Below are 20,573 nucleotides of genomic sequence, written 5' to 3' on the forward strand. Positions count from 1 at the left end.
ATGTAGGTTGTGTAATGCTGATACAGATTTTGGACAATTGAGCCAAAATTAAAGGGAAGGCTTGAAATTTCAGATATTACTAGGACTCCAAGCCATTGCTGTAATTATAAATGGATTTTTAATCATCTTGCTAAATAATCTCTCAGAAAAGATTTTAAGTTGAATGTTTCCATGTAGTGGTGTTTCACCATTTATCATTAACTGTATGAGGCACTGCTAGGGACAAAGTATTTAGTGTCAAGGTATTTTTTGAAGAGATAAAGTAACATTGTTCTTCCCCTGAAGAGGCGACTCTTAGACACCTCCCGAGGGTTACACGCTCTAGATTGTATCCAGTGCCCCTTCTCCCTGCTCCCGGTGGACCCCACACCATTCATCCTATTGATTACCATTTTAAAACTCGCTGTTGCTGTTTCCCTTGTAAAGCAACAACAGAAAATCTTTCACCCCACAGCCTTTTATTTTGCTCTGAGTGTTAGAGTTGAGCCACTTGCGCTGAATCCCCGCCTTTTAACATCACGAGTCGGGCCCTATCTATTTTCAGGTCGCTCACTCCTACTCTGTCTATGGAAAGTGATTGCGTTGACCTTTTTGGCCCCATAGAGCTCACATAATGGTTCCCTTATTGAAGACACCACTGACAGCCGTCATTTTGAAGAGAAGACCGGGTCACCCGCTGCGCGCCGGTTCAATGCCAGCCAAAAGCATAAAAGGATGTGATGCGAGTGTGCGTGATGGTGACGGCCGCTAACTTTTTCTGTCTGTTTACATGTGGTTCTGAGCAGCAGGGAGCGCAAATGATTTTGGATGAGAACACAGTGGTGCTGGCAATCAGTGAGACAAAGGCTATATTGAAGAAGCCCTGTCTGTGCTGCCATAAAGTGTCACCATTGTCTTGTCTGTCTAGCACTAACTCTAACCGAGAGGCAGAGTGAGTTTTTGGCTGCTATCAGATTGTGTTTATGTGTGTCTGTGAGAGTTTTTGTGTGTGTGTGTGTGTGTGTGTGTGTGTGTTAGAGGCCACAGTCCTCTTCTGTTATCAGGTTTGGGCTTTTTCTAGTGAGGTCAGTAAAGATTTATGCACTCGGAAGAAATGACTGCACTCGGAGGGAATTACTATCGACCTCCTTCCTTCTGTTGTTCTCCAACTGCGGGTGGTATTCCACATAAGTCACCAGACGGTATGTGCACAGTGTCACAACATGTGTGTGTCTGTGTGTGTGTGTGTGTGTTTAATTGCACTGTTCACCACACACATGCGCACACACGCAAAGCACACACTGATACAATGCATCTGCTCCATACATAAAGCTGTATAGCTGCGGTGAGAAAATGGATTGATAAGGATCTGACGGAGAGGTAGCGGGAGTCATTGGCAAAGGTCAAGGGCTGCACACACACACACACACCAGTTGTGTACCTCTTTAATACTACATGTAGAAGTAATAAGTTGGTGGGTAATAGGTGTACACATTGACCTTACACTCAAGGTTAGACAGCTGCTGTGTTATTTTAAAATGCAGGTGATAAAGCATGGGCTCAAGGACACCACACACGCACACACACACACACACACACACACACACACACACACACATTTGAACCATTTATTTATGTCTACATGAAAAAAATGGCAAAGAGAGAATGCTATTAAAGATGCAGTAGAATACATACACAAAATCATGGACCAGTGGCTTACAGCAGGTCTTCAAAAGCAAAAGGTTCTCATGAGTATAAGTAACAGCGTCTCCGCCGAATGTGACGCTCCCAGTACTAGCAGACAGTGCACAGTACTTTGCGAGCCATACTTACATGTTTTATCATTACAATTACTATTGCAATGATAAAACATGGATGGTTATTAGGGTTCAGTATTGTTTAAAATTTTACGATACAAGTACATAAACCAGTACCCTTACCGATACCAATAGAGCACTTCATTCGATACCTTGCGTAAAACCTGTTGAAGCCATAGTAGCTGATTGGTATTTTTTTTATCGCTGCTGTGGACAGGTAAGGTGATTATTTTCCTTTCCTTTTTTCAAATAACTGTTATATAAAAATATTGGGAAATTGTATCAGATCCCTCCTCATCCTCACACTTATCATCAGAGGAAGGACTTTTGTATTTGAATGAGAGAAGATATAATATAATATAATATAATAATAATAATAAATTGTTCAGTGATTACTGTGAGTTGTGGAAAACAAATTTAAGTTACCTTTTTGATACGTTTGTTGAAAGTAAACAACAGAGAATAATTTTCTTAACTTTCAATCAATAAATGTTGAAGAACTGAATTAAATGATCTTACAGAGTTCTTTTTTCTTTAGTGGTAAGTCACAAACCTCCAAAAAGAAGGCAGTAAGAAGTCAAAAAATGAGAAATGAGTCGGCTAAACAAGTCACTAAACTACACTAAAGACGCTGAAGAAATAAACAACGGAAAAGAGAGGCTGCACATCCAGCTGGCCACACCGACTACACCTGAAGCAGCCGGAGGCTCCGTTGAATTTGTATGATGGAACGCAGTGATCGATTGGTGACAAGTGGTGTGAATTGCAAATAAAAATGTACAGAGTAGTGATGCTTGAATGACGAACATGCCTGGGTGTGAAGGCACATAAGAAAAAAGAGGCATGCACTTCTCTTTCTTTCGGTGTGTTGCTTGTGTGTTTGGCTGCAAGCAAAACCATACGAGTAGTAAATTTTCCCCCCGATCTGGTTAGAAAAAGTATTATATGCAGTACTTGTTTGACCGGAGACGTTTCGATACTACTACCTTAAAGGTATCGAGTAGCGATACCCATCCCTAATGGTTATACACAGGAATGTACACACACAGACACCTACACTCCTTTTACATCAACAACTCAAAGGCAAGCTAAGCTGAGCAAAACATGGTGGTTGCAAATAAGAGACTTAGCACAACATACTGTATTACTTTCACCATTACGTCACACTAATATTACTGAAAAGTTATATAAGTATATGTATTTAAGTATATATATACTCGTGCTGGGCAATGATTAAAATTTTTAATCACCATTAATCGCAGAAGATCATGTGATTAATCGCATAGTTATGCGCAAAATTGAAAAGTAGTGTATTGCGCACTTTTAATTTAAATGTACTGCTATATACACAAAAGTGCAATAACATGTGGTTTGCACACACAAATAAGGTGCTTTTTACCAGCAGTATTCCCTTCTGCACAGTAGCAATAAAATATTTCTTGTAAATCTCAACTTAAACATTAATGTGATCAAATCAAATATAAAACCAAAGCTATTTGCCATTGCCAGGGCATTACCATTTATCTAGCTTGTTAAAACAAGTTAGAATCCAGAGCCACGATCATAACAAGCACATCCTGAGCAACAGGTTAACATATAAATCTGTTTTCTTGGTTTTTTATCAGCAGAAACATTTTTCTTTTATCAGGGAGTAGCTTAAATATTCAATGTTCAGTAGCAAGTGTCCCTGTTAGAGTGAGGGGAAGAGGTGAAACTGTCGCGGTTGTGCTTGCCTCACGCACACGCCCGCCCTTTGCCGAAGTTGAATTGTCTTGAACTTTTTGTACGAGACTTGGAGCACAAATCACAAGGAGAGAGACTGATCCTCGCTTTTTGTGAGTTTACTGTTTACCGAATAGGACATCAACAGGAGGGAATTCGCATGGCAGAGCATCCCCGCAAAACTAGATGAAGGCCTATCAGGTAAAGTTATGTAGCCTAAAATTTTAACTTAAGTTAAATAAGCTACAGCTGTGTAGCGCACAGAAGCCGTTGCCATGGTTACTCTCAATAGAACGCCTGCCGTTTACTCGCGGAGCACTTGTCTCCCTGTCTGATCACCGGAGCAAAGAGCAACCCCGTGGGGCCAAGCGACTACATTGTGATTTTAAGAACGTTCCTAAGACCACCATCTTCCCCAATACTTATCAGCATGCATTGTGTAGCTATCCACTTTTCCATGGCATGTGATCGCTTCTCTTTGACTGTATGTATATTCAGAGCCAATGAGCAACGGACTTTCAAAATAATAAAAACTTAAAATTAATTAATGCATTAACGCGATAATAACGCAGAAACGTAACATGGAAATTTTCTGCTGAATTTGCAGCGACATTCCTGGAGGGTAAATGAGCATCGAGACCTCTTGACCTCTGGGTCAAACAGGCGTTAAAAGCTCTGATCAATAGGCCATCAGAAAACCAGCCAAAGTCCTGATAGCAATTAATTCATCAATAACTACCAAGATTTACAGCAGAAAACCTTAGAGAGCAATTGAAAGAATGCTTATGGGCTGACACATACACGCACATACATAAAACAGACAGTGTGTGCGCACATCCATTTAAACGCCCATGCATACCCACACAGTCAAGATATTTGTGCTGCTGTGCCTCACATCAGTCAGTCAGTCAGCCGATGACATTTTCAGCACAGGCGACACACACACCACACATAAAATATGATCACATCCATCCATCCATCCATTGTCAACCGCTTATCCTGCGTACAGGGTCGCGGGGGGGCTGGAGCCAATCCCAGCAGACATCGGTCGCAAGGCGGGGTACACCCTGGACAGGTCGCCAGTCCATCGCAGAATATGATCACATTTGATATTTTATTTTCATCCTGATGTAGATTGCCTACCACGGGACATATAGCCATAATAAAACAAAACATAAATGAAATACTTATCAATTCTGCCAGTCCAATTAGATTACTTTTTGACATTTTGGGTGTGGCATCATAATAGAAATTGGCTGTATCTGATTAGGATTTGTCCTCTGCCGTTTCAAAAAAGAAAGGTGCACAGAGCTCCTATTGTCAGTGCGACAGATTGCAACTATTTGACAAGTAAGATTATTTGACATACAGTAAATCACCCTCACAGCCCTATTTACAGCCACAGAGAGACAGAGACAGAGGGGAGAGAGAGGGGAACTGTCTGGCCTAATGAAGTCATCTCCATCCCGGTCACATAGCACAGAGGCTGTTTGAATTCCTCCAGGGATGCTGCCTCCCGCACTGTCTGTCTCCGTCTCTCTCATGTAGAAGCCCATGCCCTCGGCCTCCACATCCAAGCACGTCCCTCTGTTTCTCTCACATGCACAAACACACGCACTCGGCATCCTGTTGGCAGCGCCGTACGAAGGCCACAGCACACGTGGAATTGGAGATCGGAGGCAAACGCTGTATGGGGGGGGGGGGCTCCATCTTCTTCCCCTCTTCTACTTGCCTCAGTTGTCGACGATGGTGGCCTCATCAGAACATGCCTACACACTCAAGCTGTCCGAACTTCTGTAACACAATGATTCGTGTAGACAGACATGTCACAAACCACCTGCATGCACACACACACGCACACCTCACCTAAGCACAAATCATTTTTTACACACATGAACGGACAATTTGGCTGCTTGACAAATACCATCTGAGCATGTCCCATTTAGTGCTCGTTGACACATAAGAATATATTGTATGACTGAGCATACATTGTAATCATAAAAACACATCATATCAAAGAAATAACATATTTTTGTCATTACCCCACCCTCAGTTTGTCTCATTCTGTATGTAAAGCAGCTGAGACATTTGGCCTTTGTCCTTATTGATCAGTTACAGTACAGGCATATGAAGGCCAGCGACATGTGTTGATGGAGGAAACTACAGGCGAGTTGGACTAAACTGCACTGAAAGCAATGACAAAGGCAATTAAGGTAAAATGCCACTAGCACAGATGTGTGTGGCTTTGTGTAGTCCATGACTGATGTGTATTTTGTTGGATAGTGGCATGGCAAATTTCAGTGTGTGTGTGTGTGTGTGTGTGTGTGTGCTGAGATGTTCTCTTGGCTCTCCCAGCCCTTGTCAAGAAGAATTAGGGCAGCCCTCTTAGAGAGGCAGAGAGAGAATACAAGCTGCTGATGCTCCCCTTCAGTGTGTGTGTGTGTGTGTGTGTGTGTGTGTGTGTGTGTGTGAGAGAGAGAGAGAGAGAGAGAGAGAGATGGGGGGTTGTGCAAGCATGTGCTTTTCTCCATGCTCTGTAACAAATGGCCATCACTTGCAAATTGGATGGATGAGTACAAAATTCAGAGGGAAGAAGTGGTGGAGAAAACATTTGGAGAGATACCTGTAGCGTTGTGCTCACCGACCTGTTGAGAACATCCGAGCGCGCCCAGTTGTCTCCTCTCGCTCCACGTGTTTCCAAGAATATTCACGGTCTGTTGCTAAGGACGGCCACACACACACACACACACACACACACACACATACACACACACACTCAACGAAGAGTCCTGCAGTGACGGATGTGATACGGAGAAGTGCATGCAAGGCCAGGAGAGAGAATGGGTCCTCTGTTTGAATGTAAATGCACAACAGTACAGTATGGGCTTTTGATGAAAACTGCATGTTTAACATTCCACCTGGAAAACACAATGTGTCTAGTGTGACATAAAAAGTACTTAAATATTTACTTTCCCGATATCACCAGTGTGTAAAAATTATATTTTAATAGACGTTAAAGTGAAACGAGGAAAACACCCCAGCATTTCTCTTTTTTAAACCACTAGTCCTGTACACGTCCATGATTTGGCCCTTTTAGTCTTTGCATAATGTATGAGGTATGTACGAACTCTGTAACAAGCGCTTAAAGCTCCATTTAACAGTATTTTTTGGCATTAACATTTAATGAGAGGACTCCCAGTGAGGTGAAAGGGTTTCTTGTACTGCCCCCTCAGCATCAACACTCCAGTCTGTAGCTTTTAGCTACTTTCAGCTCATTGTTGTATCGTGGATTGGCAGGTCTGTCCCTTAGACGGGGAAAAAAAGTTTGTCAGTGTTGCCTTTTCTTTGTCTCCTGGGGAAAGGAATCTTATTCTTACTTTTAAATTACTCAGTTCTTGTGATGTGTAGGAGAAACCCCTGTAGGAGAAATTAGGGTCAAAAGCAAAGATCCTTTACACTAGCAACTGAACAGTAAAGAGGAGAGGAGGAAGAGTAGCAGGAGACAAAACAGAAAGTATTTTGCTGCGTACACTATGTACTTACTTGCGTAGTGCGTGAAATTCAACAGGGTAGTTTTGTCTTAAATCAAACGTGGCTGTGGCTGTGCACTTACCCAAAATTACGTTTGCAACATCTGTGTGGTGAATTGCAACCGGACAGAGCATTACCGCCGCCAAAGTAACCTAATAAACATACTGATGGCTTCTATTTGACAACTGCATAGTGGTACTTTGTGGGGGACACAACAACAGCAGTGTTCACTGTCCCCAAACCACTGCAGCTTCCCTCCTTTTCCACTACGTAGCCAAGATGGTGACTGTTGATAGGGTGAAGCGTCAGTGTCAGTGTTCTACACTCAACTCTTTGACCGTTATGAGTAAACCATGTGGGTACTCAGTGCATTGCATTTTGCCATAATTGTCAGTGTGAATGCACTAACAACAGCAGGTATAAGTACGAAAGAATGAGAATTGGGACAGCCTTTGATAAATTGGAAGGTAGGGGAATCGAACAGAAGTCTCTGGTTTAGTAATGAGTGTTTGCTGTGTGTCCCACCTGTGCTGCTAGGCTCCAATATGACATAAGTCTGCATGTACTAAAGATGTGTTGTGAATCAGGACAAGGCCAAGGTCCAGTTCAGTGTGAAAAAAAAGTCGATATCAATAATTATCATGATCATGTCAAACCACTATTTCTGTCAAGTTTAAAGGCAAATATTTGCTCCTGGGTGAAAGTTGAAGAAACTAGACTGTTAATTGTGGTTTTAAACTTCTTTATGGTCAGAACATGACAAACACTCCACCCAACAGTGGATCATTTTACGAATCAACAAATATGCAGGAGTAAAAGTAAGTAAAATCTTTTTTCAGTCCTTTTCCCATAACAATATAAATATCTTAGTAGAAAAATTAAGCGCTGATTTGTTCGTGATTCAAATTAATGAAATGGAGCATGTATTAAACATTTGTTATATTTCTATTGAGGAAGATTATATTGCAATAATTATTGTTATCGTTTTATTGCCCAGCCCTAAGTGACAGTTATGTTTGTAATGTGAAAAACACAGAGAACAAGTTAACTATGATGGCTTTGTTACACTATTCATTTTTATTAACAGGCCTTCATTAGCATATGACCAAAGCAGTGTAATATTGCATTAGGTGGACTTACATTAGATTACTTACCTGACTCTAGGTTAGGTAAGTAACATAATTTTGAGTAAAATCATATCTTAAAATTTTTTGTACTACTCAGTGACTTCATCTTGATTACCTTTTATCTGTACTCTATGCATCTGATTTTGACTTAGCTGGCAAGTCCTGCTTCCTAATAGGACCAGGTATCCATACACTGAATAATTCCTGTAACACGTATAAGGAATTGCATCTCTCTCAGGGTGTCTTTCTTCCTTCTTTCCTTTGCTGGTGTTTACAGTCACACATGGACTCTAATTTCAGATTAGTCATCGCAGCAAAAAATAGCCTCTTTGTTTTCCACCCAGTGTTGTCTTTAGCCTTGCTGGTTTGTCTGTGCGTGTTCGTTATCTTGTTCATTGAGTAGATGTGTCCGAGGTTTATTAGATCTGGACCTACACATATAATGAAACAATATTGCTCGGACAGTTCGCATTCATTTGCTTGTGTGTGTATGTGTGACGTGGTGACTCAATTTTCATCAGACCATACACAAGTTGCTCCATGTGGCTCTCTGCATGTATATCTACATGTGTGGAGCTGTATCTAGTTCAGTGAGATGGTGTAGTCTCCACAGAGCCTATTCAGGTCACGGTCACACAGAGAGAGAGACAGAGGGATAGAAAGAGAGAGAGAGTGAGGTGAGAAAGAAGAAGTCAGACAGAAGACAGAACAGGAATTAACTCTCTAGGCTCACACTGAGAAAACCCCTTTTCCCCTGAGAAGAGGACAGAACAGGAGACCGGAGAGGAGACGAGAGGACTAGGAAATAAAGTATACTGTAGTGATAAAGACGAGTAATAATGTTAGAGGGGTGTAGAATAATTTAAAGCTCAAGTAGGGACAGAAGAGGTTGGAGAATGCCGAGGTGAAGCAGAAGAAATGTAATGAAAAGACAGCACAGCACGTATCAAGCTTGAGTTTCAGGGATGTATGATTGGGAAACGACCCAACGAGTGGTACATATCTGTGTCCGAAAAATATCTGATTAAATTTGGAAAAACAGCCATTAAAATTAAAAAATGTCAATTGATAGCACAGATCAGGAGTGATAGTCAGATAACTCTCTTTCAATGGGATTTTTGTATATTTATCTTTCGCCAAGCATCCCTATCCCTGACCAAGCAGTTTGGTGTGCTGTCACATCACTTCACTTGTGCAGATTGCAAAATAATAGGGCTTATTCAAAACCAAACACAAATACTGCTGACATGAGTTGCGCTCTATGCAGTGGTGGCCCCTATTTTGGGGTCTAAATGACCAAAAAGGTTTGGTCAGCGAAATGGGCTGCTAAGGCGATCTACTGGACCAATTCCAAAACCATGTGTACCTATTAGTCATTTAGACCCCACAAAATGTAAATAGGGCCCAGGTTTTTTACCCTTTAAGTAAAAGTACAATGCAAAAGCATTCATTCAAAATCCTGAAAGTAAAAGTATTTATTTTATACTCAAATATAAAAAAATAAAAATTGAAAAATAAAAGCACTTGTTCAGCAGAAAAATGGCTCCTGTGATGGATATATTGTTATGTGTGATATTAGATTGATAAGACAAGACCCTTAAAATTGTACTAAAGGACAGTAATTGAGTAAATGTGCTTTTCAGCTAGTTAGAAGTAAGCGAGAATGAATGAAAACCCATTGAGAACAAAAAAAGCATACAGTATAACATTATTTCAAGAACACTTGCAAACCAACCATTACTACAGATAAGTCAAAGGGTTAATGACAAAGAAAATGCAGCACTTTCTGTATCTATGTATGCACAGGGTTATACAGAGAAAAGGTTATTTAAGTGACTGAATTAAGAAGCTCTGAAAAGCTAAATAGAAACGAAATGGATGTTGACAGTGAAGATGCGATGATGACGTCTTCATTCAGTAAATTAGATCTTGGCAGGTGTTCTTTTCCAATAATGATTAATTACATTAGCAGCAGCAGCAGCAGCAGCAGCAGTAGCAGCAGCAGTGGTGGCTACCATAACAATCTTTCCAGTTTTCTTTCACCTAGAAAAGCACCAGCTCTACACTCTGCACATTCTCCATGATCTATCGCTTTTAAACCCCCTCCTCTTTCACACTCTCCCTCTTAACTTTTCTCTCTGCCCGTACTTAAGCCTGGACTCCAAATAGAGTCCATAACAGCAGAAATGGAGCAGCACACACACACACAAACATGCAAAAAAGCTACCTCTTTCTGTGCTCGCACAGTTTGGGTCGGATATGCCTGATTCTCTTTCCCAACAACTCCTTCACGCAACACCTGTACTGTTTCTTTCTCTCAAGTCTGTCCTTTTGCAGTGTGGTTCTCATTTTTCTCTTCTCCCCTTTTCTTTCCTTTCCTCCATCTTTCTCTGTTGCGCTTCAATTTTACTTTCATCACTCTCCTCTCCTCTTCACCTCTCTCCTCATCACTCTCCTCCAGTGGGCTAAAAACCCAATTCATTTCTGTAGCGTAGGAGAGCTATGTGAGGGTCCCGGGGGGTTGCTGTTGTGTTGTCAAGGCAACACGCTGTCAGGGACACGGCCTCTCGAGCCAGTCCAAAAGCCACAGTAGATGTATTCATTAATTTTAAAATAGGAGGAGAGGAACGGGGTGACAAGAGAAAGGAAGGAGGAAATGACGAGAGATGAAGGGAAAATAGGAAAATAGACCACAAGAAGGGGAAAAGTGGGATTGGAGAGGAAAAGAGAGGAAGGTAGGGAGGAGAGGAGAGGAGAGGAAAAAAGTGAAAGGAGAAAGGGAGAAAGTGGGGGTGACAGAGAAAGAAATGAGGAGATATGACGGGAAAAGAGGAAAATAGATCACGGGAAGGAGAAAAGTGGGATTGGAGAGGAAGGGTAGAGCTAGAGAGGAGAGAAGAGAAGAGGAGAGGAAAACTGGGGAAAGAGATGGAAAGGCGAACGCCACAAATACCACAGACGGCACTGATGGCATCCCTGCTTCTCGAGTTGGGTGGAGAAACAACAAACTGTCAGTCAAGTGCCCCCAATTGGCTGTCAGTAGTTGCCATGGATACTGTCCCCACACGGCTGCTCCCCATTGAGCAAACGCTAAGAGGTGTGTCCCCAGTTTGTGTGTGTGTGGGAGAGGGGGCGAGATAATCCCCCTCTTTGACCCCACATTGAAGCTCCACCAAGCATTTACATAATTAGAGAGTTGTCATATCAGTTGACGACGCTGCCTCCCCATCTATCGGTCTCTCTTGTCTATGCACTCTTTTAGTCTATCTTCTGTCAAGTGTGTGTGTGTGTTTCCCGCCCATCTGGTGTCAGATTTCACTTCCTGTTGCTGTGATTGACAGCTGTCGGAGGTGATGCGTCAGAGGCATGGCCTGGATGGCGGTGAACTGTACTGGTACTAGGTGGCCCCCGGGGAGGAGAAGGCATGGTTTGACAGCAACGTTGATGCTTTGATCAGATCTGAGATCAGCACTGTCATATCTGGTGATGACTGGCGGTGTATTTTGCTTGTTGATGTGCGTAGCTTTAGAGCTGAGAGTTAAAAATTAGAAGACAAGTTGATTCAAAACTGTGCATGAATATTGATTCCCTTTTGATTCACTCAGAGTCAGAGAGGTCCTGTAATTTAGTAAACCCCAGTTCAGTATCCAGCTCATTTAAAAGACCGGTCTTCAGTTTGTGAAGTAGCGCTTCTGTAAAAACAACATAATGACCAAAACTGTCTCCTAACCTTTTCAAGCTGATTTAGTTGCCAATTGTCCCTGTCCTCGAGAAAAGATAGAGAAATTATAAAAACACATCTGTTTTCAGCCGTAACGCATTGACAATATGTATTTTTTTAGATGATCCAATGGGCTTTTAAATTGTTTATTCATCTTAAGAAGTAGGAGAATTTTCTCAACCCATAACTGAACACTTCAAAATCACCAAATTTGCAGTTTTCATAGGATAGCGATACAATGCATTAACCCTGAAGATGATCCGGTTTGATGGCTTTGGTGATACCAGAGGTGACTCGTTGTATATAAATGATAGAGATTACGTTTTTGATTAAATGTGCGGTGTCTACCGGCCCAAGGTACAGCATCTAGCCTGCCAGAAATGAATTAGAAGGAGATGAGAAGCTCATCTACAGTTGCAGACCCAAACGAATAAACATGGAAAAACAGAAGTGCAATTCAATGTGTTTTTAGAGGCCTCTACTGCATGGGCATATTTTGTGAGATGGAAAAAATATACTACACTTTGTTAGCTGGTAGCCCTCCCTAATGGATATAATTTCTATGCATGTATGCATGCATAATAGCATGGACTATAAGGGCAACATTTGTGCACACTTCATGGAGATGGACCCCACCAAGATCACCTGGAATGTAGAGGATTTCTTATAAAATCAGAAGACAATGAAATGCTACAGTCACAAAAATGTCAATGAGAAAATGTGAAAGTTTAAATAAAATTATCACTTTAGTTACCTAAAGCCAACTGTAATTGTTTTTTGTCTAAACGGAACTATTGGTTAATAATTTCCCATCACAAACATGTGACACGCCTTCACATGACAAACTCATTTGAAGACCTGCTTCTCGGTAAAAACAACGATCACATTAAGTGATTAAGGAGCAAATGAATTAGACAGAGACGATGCATTGAGGTTTTTTACGTGAAAGAATGTGCACACACAAGACGTGCAGCTGAAACAACAAGAGCTGGCAGAAATGACAAAGGTGAGGTTTTTGTGAGGACGGCTGAGAGAGAGAGAAAGACGCTGCGTCTAAACATACCAAAGCTGAAAGCCTCAGGGAAATCTATTAAAGAAATCAATATTTTAGATAGGAATGAGTCGTTAACTCAGCCTTTAAAAGTAGAATGCCATTGCTTGTCTTCACATTCATCTTTTTCTATTAAAGGATCAATGGTGCTTGGGCATACAATCAGAATGACACATTACTAGTTTGTGATTATAGTGTTTTTGGGAAACTCTGCTAAAAATATAATTAACACAATTGTTAGTCTGGTACCTTTGTTCCTGCAGACCTCTCTGTGACTCCGATGGCAGCTTTTAGCTTTCCGCTGCCTGCCTCTGGATGGAAAGAGGGAAGGAACGAGAGAAAAAGAGAGCTAGAGAGAGCCATGACTCATTCACATTATCCTCTGAAGTGGAAATCCTGAAAACGTGTTTTACTCACACACACACACACACACACACGCACACACAGCACGCGCACAGGGGGAGCCCAGGAGCCCATTTGGAGTGCCACCATGTGTGATGTGCTTTGAGCAGCAGCCAGTCATAGAGTGTGAAGCCTCAAATTATCTCTCAAAGGGAGAAAGTATATTTTAACTTGTGTCCCTAACTGTACCCCCGACTCAGAGTGGACACTGCTCACAGCTACCAGCCAAATGGTGCCACATTGTTGCGTTTGTGTTTTAGTATACAGGTGTGCATTCATCTTTATAGGTGTGTGTTGATCTTTTGATGTCTACATTTTATTCCGGTGAAGATAGATTTTATTCATAGATGGTGAAACCGGTATGTTACTTTCATTTACCTCCACCGACACCGAGGTCTGGACCTCTGTAATTACTAAAAATATTTTTTATATACATTAAAAAATGGGTATTCAAAAAATGTGCCACTATGTAACTGTATAATCAGGAGTTGACAATGGTGTGTCCTTTAAGTGTCTGCTTGTAAACAATGGCTGGCATCTGCTGGTGCAACCCGTTACATCATGTGACATACATGCAACGAGTTGCTTGCATACAGTACGGCCCTGTCATTCTATTCACTCGAGCGAGGGTGGCTGTAACCTACATACATGCAACACACACAACGCTTACTACAAGATCACATAACAATGCATACAGGTTGCATTTTCAAAGCACACATTACAAATACGGTTTTGGTAATATGGATGACACAAATCTTCTTAGATATAAGACACTTAGATATATAATATAGAATGGCATTCCACTTGACCTATACACTCACAACAAGTACAGTAAGTAAGTTCTGCGCACAGAATCATTTCGGATTTCTGCTCTGACATTTTCAGTGGCAACAACATTCATAGTGGAAAATATGCTAATACATCATAATAAAGTTAGACTGAAGTTATGTATCTTTTCAAATATTGTATTCAACTTCCTTCAATCTGTGGAACATGTCGTTGTTTTTTGCAAAGACATATGTTTGAATCAAATAGTCATTTTCCAGCACTTCTTTCTTCCCTTTTATTAAAATCATAATCACAAATCACAACAGTTATTTCTGTCCCTGCCTAGCTACACCACACCCAAGAGAAAAAACTAAAACTGGGCAGTAGGCTAACATACATAAGTGTTACTGGCTCCAAAAAGCACTGGTACCTGATTAATTATTGTTTTTTCTTGCATTTTTATGTTGTGGCTGGGTTCAGGGCCCCTGGCCCCTAAAAGTCATACATTTTTATTAAGCTAAAATATCCTCCTTTGTTCTACTATATTTTATACACTAGTCCCTGTCCTGCCATGTGTAACTTTTAGATACTGGCTTAGTGTGTAGAGGAACACTGACATCTCAGTGTTTCTATTAACCTGGCTACAGCCCTTGATGAAGAAGTGTATGTAAAACACCAGAGATCACGGGGATTCTGGCAGTCTGTCCCCAAAGTGAGTCATTTAATATTGTTGGTACAGTGATAATTGACAGTGCTCTATTCTGATTGAGTATATGCCTTGTTTTCTCTGATGCTGCCGCATTACTAAAGAAAGTTAATCAACTGCTTTTACAATAGTCAATTTCATTAATCTTTTCAGTTTTTTCCTGTCTACATTTTCTCTGGGTACAAAATTTTCTCTGTTTTAAAATAATTGTGATGTGTGTTTTTGAGATTTCAGGGTAATAAGCAGCCCTTCACTAGTTGGGTACTATTCAGCTGCAGATTTATAAATTTTTGTGAGTATTTATGACAGCAGTACATTGTACAGTATGTAGGACTGACCCATAATACAGTATGGTTTATCATACTATGGAACAGGTCACCCAGTACAATGGTTTGGCTAATTTATTTGTTTTTAACAGTGGAACTCCACGGCACAGTGCCTATATTTTGGAGCACAATAATCTATTCTGACCAGCGGCATTCTAAAAAATTACACACTCTTTAGATACACGTTTATTTTTGACATTTTTGGTTGTTCATGTCTAACTTAGAATATTGTTTCTAGTCCCTTTGTTATATACACAGGCACAGATTTGTGTGAATGACTAAATTGGGCAAAAAACAGCTGGAATTCTGCTGATTGCGTTGCTATTTTTCACTCCCAACTGAGTCTATCAAAGTCTATCATACCTGCAAAAGTTTTTTTTTTCCCCCTTAAAAGCGGTTTGATCAGCGTCAATCATTCCAAGTACTAATACTTACCAGACCAGACTCAGCTATAGGTGAGAGCAGTCCAAACACTAATCAGTTGAGTACCAAAGAGAAATTGGCATCGTGCTGAAGGGAGCATCTGCATTAGTCAGTCAGTCCTTAGTCACATAGTACATTTTATGAGTGTGAACAAGCAGGATGGACCGAGTGGATACCAGAGATGTTTTTCTTTTGTTTTTTGATGCCAAAGGTATGTTTTTTTTAGCGCAAACACACATGAGAGTGAGACAGAGAGAAAATGCCATAGGTGGTGTCGACGAGTTGACAAGATCACACAAGAAAAAGAGCGTGAAGTACAGACAGGAACAGAGACAGAGACGACTGAAAGTGAGCTGAAAACAAAACAGCCACTGTCAGAGAGGCTGTTACTGAAAACCAGCTTGCAGCCTGGATACTCTCCAGCCAGTGATCGTTTCAGGGCTTTGTCTGGAAGCCCTTTTAAAGTCTCTCACAATCCCTAGGATTGAAAAGATGATGGGAAGCATTACCCACATTTTGATGCCACTTCTGCAAACAGAAAACGTCGGGGCGCATTAAACAGATGAAAGGAAGTGGACTGGAAGGTAGATCTTAATTCTTATCAAGGCCTTTGGATGGTAGAGTGATTTAATCTAATTGACAAGTTAGTGATCCCACTCTCTCCTCTCCTCTCATCTCCTCTCGAAATCATTAGGTGCCCTCATCATCACTGTCATTCATCTCATGATCCACAAATCAGAATTAATGATAAGGTCTTGTACCACTTTCAGATCAGGCCGTTTCATTTACCCCAGTCTTCCTCCTTCCTCTTTTTGGGGAACATAAATTCTTCAGGATTTTATTAATGTCCATCTTGGCTTAAACTCAGTGGGTTGCTGAGACAGATGACAGCACAGTATATCACTAGTTTCAGAGAATATGATCTTAGACCTAGTGTTTCTCAAGCATGAAATGAGGAGCCATAAAATCTCTCACCCATAGCTAGAGTCGGAAACAACTCTTACACGCTTAGTTGCATGGCCTGAAGATAGTGTGTTCTGTGGTGGAAGCACTTGTGGTGGAGCTGTTTGCAGACGTGCTTGTTAGGGCTCCTACTGTTTATATGTGACAAGGGAGGACTTGTCTGATTTTTTGTGCTCCTTTGTAAACATTGAAATGGTTTTAGGTGTCACTGCTGGGGATGTGGTGCCTGTGTTGGTCTTTTCATGTTTAACTCCTTTCAGCTCATGGTTGGGAAAATAAGATGCTGTGAAATGCTCTGTTCATGTTCTGTCAACACTGGAGAGGAATGAAGTATATCAGGCTTTAGCCACACAGACGACACCTGCTAGTAGGATCAGGTCATCGTTGTTTTTGACCTTTAGATGGGATTTGCTGTTGAAGAAAAATATAGGACATTTCCAGGCTTATCCTTTAACAAATAAAGAGAGGTTGGTGGACTTCCAACAGATGTTGGTTGTCCACTTATTTCAACATCACATCTAATTTAAGAACACAAGTAGTGCACATGCCTACTTATTGTAGCTAATGCTGTGGTTGATCCAGTATTTTACATATTATTTCTATTTTCACACCTCAGGTAAGAGTTTCACAGGGATAGTGTAAACAGAGCGTGACGGGAGCGTGTCGACTGATGGCCAACAAAGTACATAAATAGTCTGTGTGTGACGTCTGACTACTTTCCCCTTTGTGTCTCCACAGAAACCTGCTGGACCGGGACACCTTCTCCAAATCAGACCCAAGTAAGATCCAGCTCTCAGTTATGTATGTATGTATGTGTGTATGTGTGTGTGTGTGTGTGTGTGTGTGTGTGTGTATATATACACAGTACTGTGCTGTTTTTCTGAAAATTCCTTTGCCATGCCTTTGTGACTGATATACTATATATAAAAAACTGATACTGATATATATATATATATATATATCAGTTACAAAGCTATGCGATAAAAGGAATTTACAGAGAAACAAAACAGAACTAAAGCATGAAAATAATAAAAGTGAAGGAAGCAAATTTGAAAAGAAGGGCATGAAGCATGAAGGAAGGAAATAAAGGTACAAAAAAGTAAAGAAATTAGATGAAAGTAGAAAATATGAGGAACAAATGGAGTGTAAGGGAGTGAGAAATCAATTAGAGACTGAAGGAAGGTCTTATCTTTTGCCATATTTAGTCGTGAGTCACTCCTTATGTGTAAGTGTGTTTTTTTTCGCTCAATGTGTGAGCTTGGCTCGAGGCGTTTGTGACTAATGCATGAGGCCAGCTAAGATGCTTTTTCCTTATAGATTCACCAAAAGGGTGGCAATTCTCCTCTCCTTTCCTCTCCTCTCCTCTCCTCTCCTCTCCTCTCCTCTCCTCTCCCAACAATTAAATCATTACAATAATGGTTAGTGTCAGGGGGGTAAATTAAAGGAATAGTTTGACATTTGATCCAAGTCTTGGCAAGAAAGTAAATAAGTATATTTCCCAAAATGTCTTAACCATTCGTTTAAGACAGGGTCTCAACCAATATTAACACACCATAGCACCCAGTGGAGACAACATACATGTTGTCTCCACTGGGTGTGTGGGTATGTCATTGTGTGATTGGGTGGGTGTGTGTTAGGGAGTGTCTGTAGGATGATATTTGTCATCTGGAAGTTCGTGTGAATTTGGGATTATTATACCAGGATGACTTTTGGTGCTCTATAATGAGTCACCAATACACACACACACACACAGTACTCAGTATGTCAGCACATTTACAGTTGCATGACTGAAGGTAATGATGACGAGGATGACAGTGGTTAACATGATGATGATGATGATGACGACATTGAGGAGGAGGAAGAAGCTCAGGCTTTACCCATACATTTAGGCTTGGTCTTGTGCTGAGTAGCACTTGTGATTATGCTGAGCACGGCAGCTTTGGCCTCCTGATATGAAACAGCCTGACAGGGTAAAAGAGCAAGGAGGTAAAGGAAAGAGAAAAAAAAAACGTTTATGTCTGAGGTACTGGAGATATCTTAGATCTGTCACTTGCTGGTAAAAAAAACCTTTAAAATGTAAAGAGCAGTGATCCAAAAGAAAACCATGGCTCTCTGGTAGAAGTGGAAAAAAATAAAGCCCTTCAACATAAGCCGCAAGACCGTGAAGAATCCAAGGTTTTCATTTCTATTATTGGTTTAAATCTATCTGGTCCTTGAAATATCAACTGTCTGTTTCCATCACAACACAAAGAAATACCTTTTGTGTCCGTATGGGTGTGTGTGCATGCACATTGGTGTATCCTTATCCTATCCACCTATCTGAAAAGAACATCAAAGGCCTCCAGAAATGAAGTCTGTGATGATGAGTGAGCTCAGTAATTTGCCTTTTAGTGAATTCTCTTGTTTTGTGAAATTGCGTAATGGCCTGAAATGATGTCTTTCACCATCTGAAGACTGGAATATAATAATAATATATGTGTTTGGGCTTCACGAATAAAACTAGCAGGCGCTTTGATGTAGTTTTTTGTAATTCATGCATCTATGGCTTGTTATTCATGGATGGCTCAAATAAATACCATGACATTTGAGGGCTTTTTTTTTTTTTTTTTGCTTGGTGTTTTATGGGAGTGTCCTCTATCCTCTCCTTAGTTAGCATATCCACCAGTTAGGAAATATGGTTATAAATAAGCTATCTTACAAGGGTCAGGTAGTTTCAGTATATGAATAATTGACACAGTTTTGAGGGAAATGGCTGGACAACTATAATGTTATAATGTTACATGTCTCTTTTTTTCACAGTTTGTGTTCTCTACCTACAAGGCATGGGCAACAAGGAGTGGAGAGAGGTGAGAACGAACAAGAGAGAGAGAGTGTATATCACAGAATATGGAGTGGCCACTTTGTCGTGTCACCAGTCTTCATCCTACATGTATTCTTTCACTATTAAACAAGAGATACAAACAAACTCCAATGGTGACTGATATACAAAAGTGGAAACAAGTATCACATCTAGAGATCAAACAGCATGAAAATTTCATATCATGATTAAAGTGACCAAAATTATCACGGTTATCGGTGATATAACAGTATTGTTAAATAGCTCTGAAAATGATTTCTCCAAGTTTTATATTGAAAACTACAAATAAAATTATAGTATAGAGTATTAATTATGTTTGTGTAAACATTAAAATAATAGCAGACAATACCTTATGTAAACATATGCAAACTATATAAAATGTGCATTAACATTTAAGATATACTCTATACATAAATACAGAGGAGTCTTCTGCAGAAGTCTGTAGCGTTTCTCCTGTCTGCAGACACACGACGCATACAGGGGCAGAATATGTGGAGTTTTTGCAACACTGAGAGCTCAGTTTACAAGCTATTACCAAGTTAGACAGATAAACATAAGCTGAAAGTTAACTTACCCTGCATTCACTATTAGGCAATTTTCTTCGATGCAAGTTTCCCTCAACACTCTTACAACCAAAATACAACCAGACTTCAGATGGGCTGAAAAATCTCCACAGCGCTCTTCCACCATGTTGTCATTGAGCCCAACAAACCCATGCTGCATGCGCATCTGCTTCTGGAAGGCTGTTAATAACTTTGGTTGATGCTGGACAGAAGCCTATTTACTGTGAGCTTTTCAAAGCATGGTAATTGAACACAGTTATCATGATAATTAAAATTTGTTTGGTAATACTAACCATAATTAGATGCATTTAATAATAAACAGCCTGAACCCAGTATGTGATACATTTCCCTGCCTTTTGAAATAGATATTTTTATATTGTGGTGATTCTTGTAAATAACCAACCAAAATGGATGTCTTCATACACATGTTAAATATTTGTGATTAGCCTAAAAGAAACTTAAAAGCAGTAACAAGATCTTACAAATACAGACAAACCCATTGACTCTGGCTCATAGCTAGTTTGAATGGACTTCCCAGTAGAACTTCACCTTGCTGCTGAACAGGAAAAGGTAAACTAGCGCTGCTAAAAATATATTTTTTAAAAGGAAAAATATAT

At 40.5% G+C, this 20,573-nt stretch overlaps 1 protein-coding gene across 2 annotated transcripts in view; it reads left to right on the plus strand.

Annotated features, from left to right (window-relative positions):
* Positions 1-20,573, plus strand: part of LOC123984700 (copine-8) — a 95,044-nt gene that overhangs the window by 8,623 nt on the left and 65,848 nt on the right. For both annotated transcript variants that reach the window (XM_046071748.1, XM_046071751.1), the window contains exons 2-3: positions 17,275-17,315; positions 19,336-19,382. In XM_046071748.1, the coding sequence (XP_045927704.1) occupies positions 17,275-17,315; positions 19,336-19,382 (88 nt within the window). The remainder of the gene's footprint in view (positions 1-17,274; positions 17,316-19,335; positions 19,383-20,573) is intronic.

Source organism: Micropterus dolomieu, linkage group LG16, assembly GCF_021292245.1.
Source record: "Micropterus dolomieu isolate WLL.071019.BEF.003 ecotype Adirondacks linkage group LG16, ASM2129224v1, whole genome shotgun sequence".
NCBI classification, from domain to species: Eukaryota; Metazoa; Chordata; class Actinopteri; order Centrarchiformes; family Centrarchidae; genus Micropterus; species Micropterus dolomieu.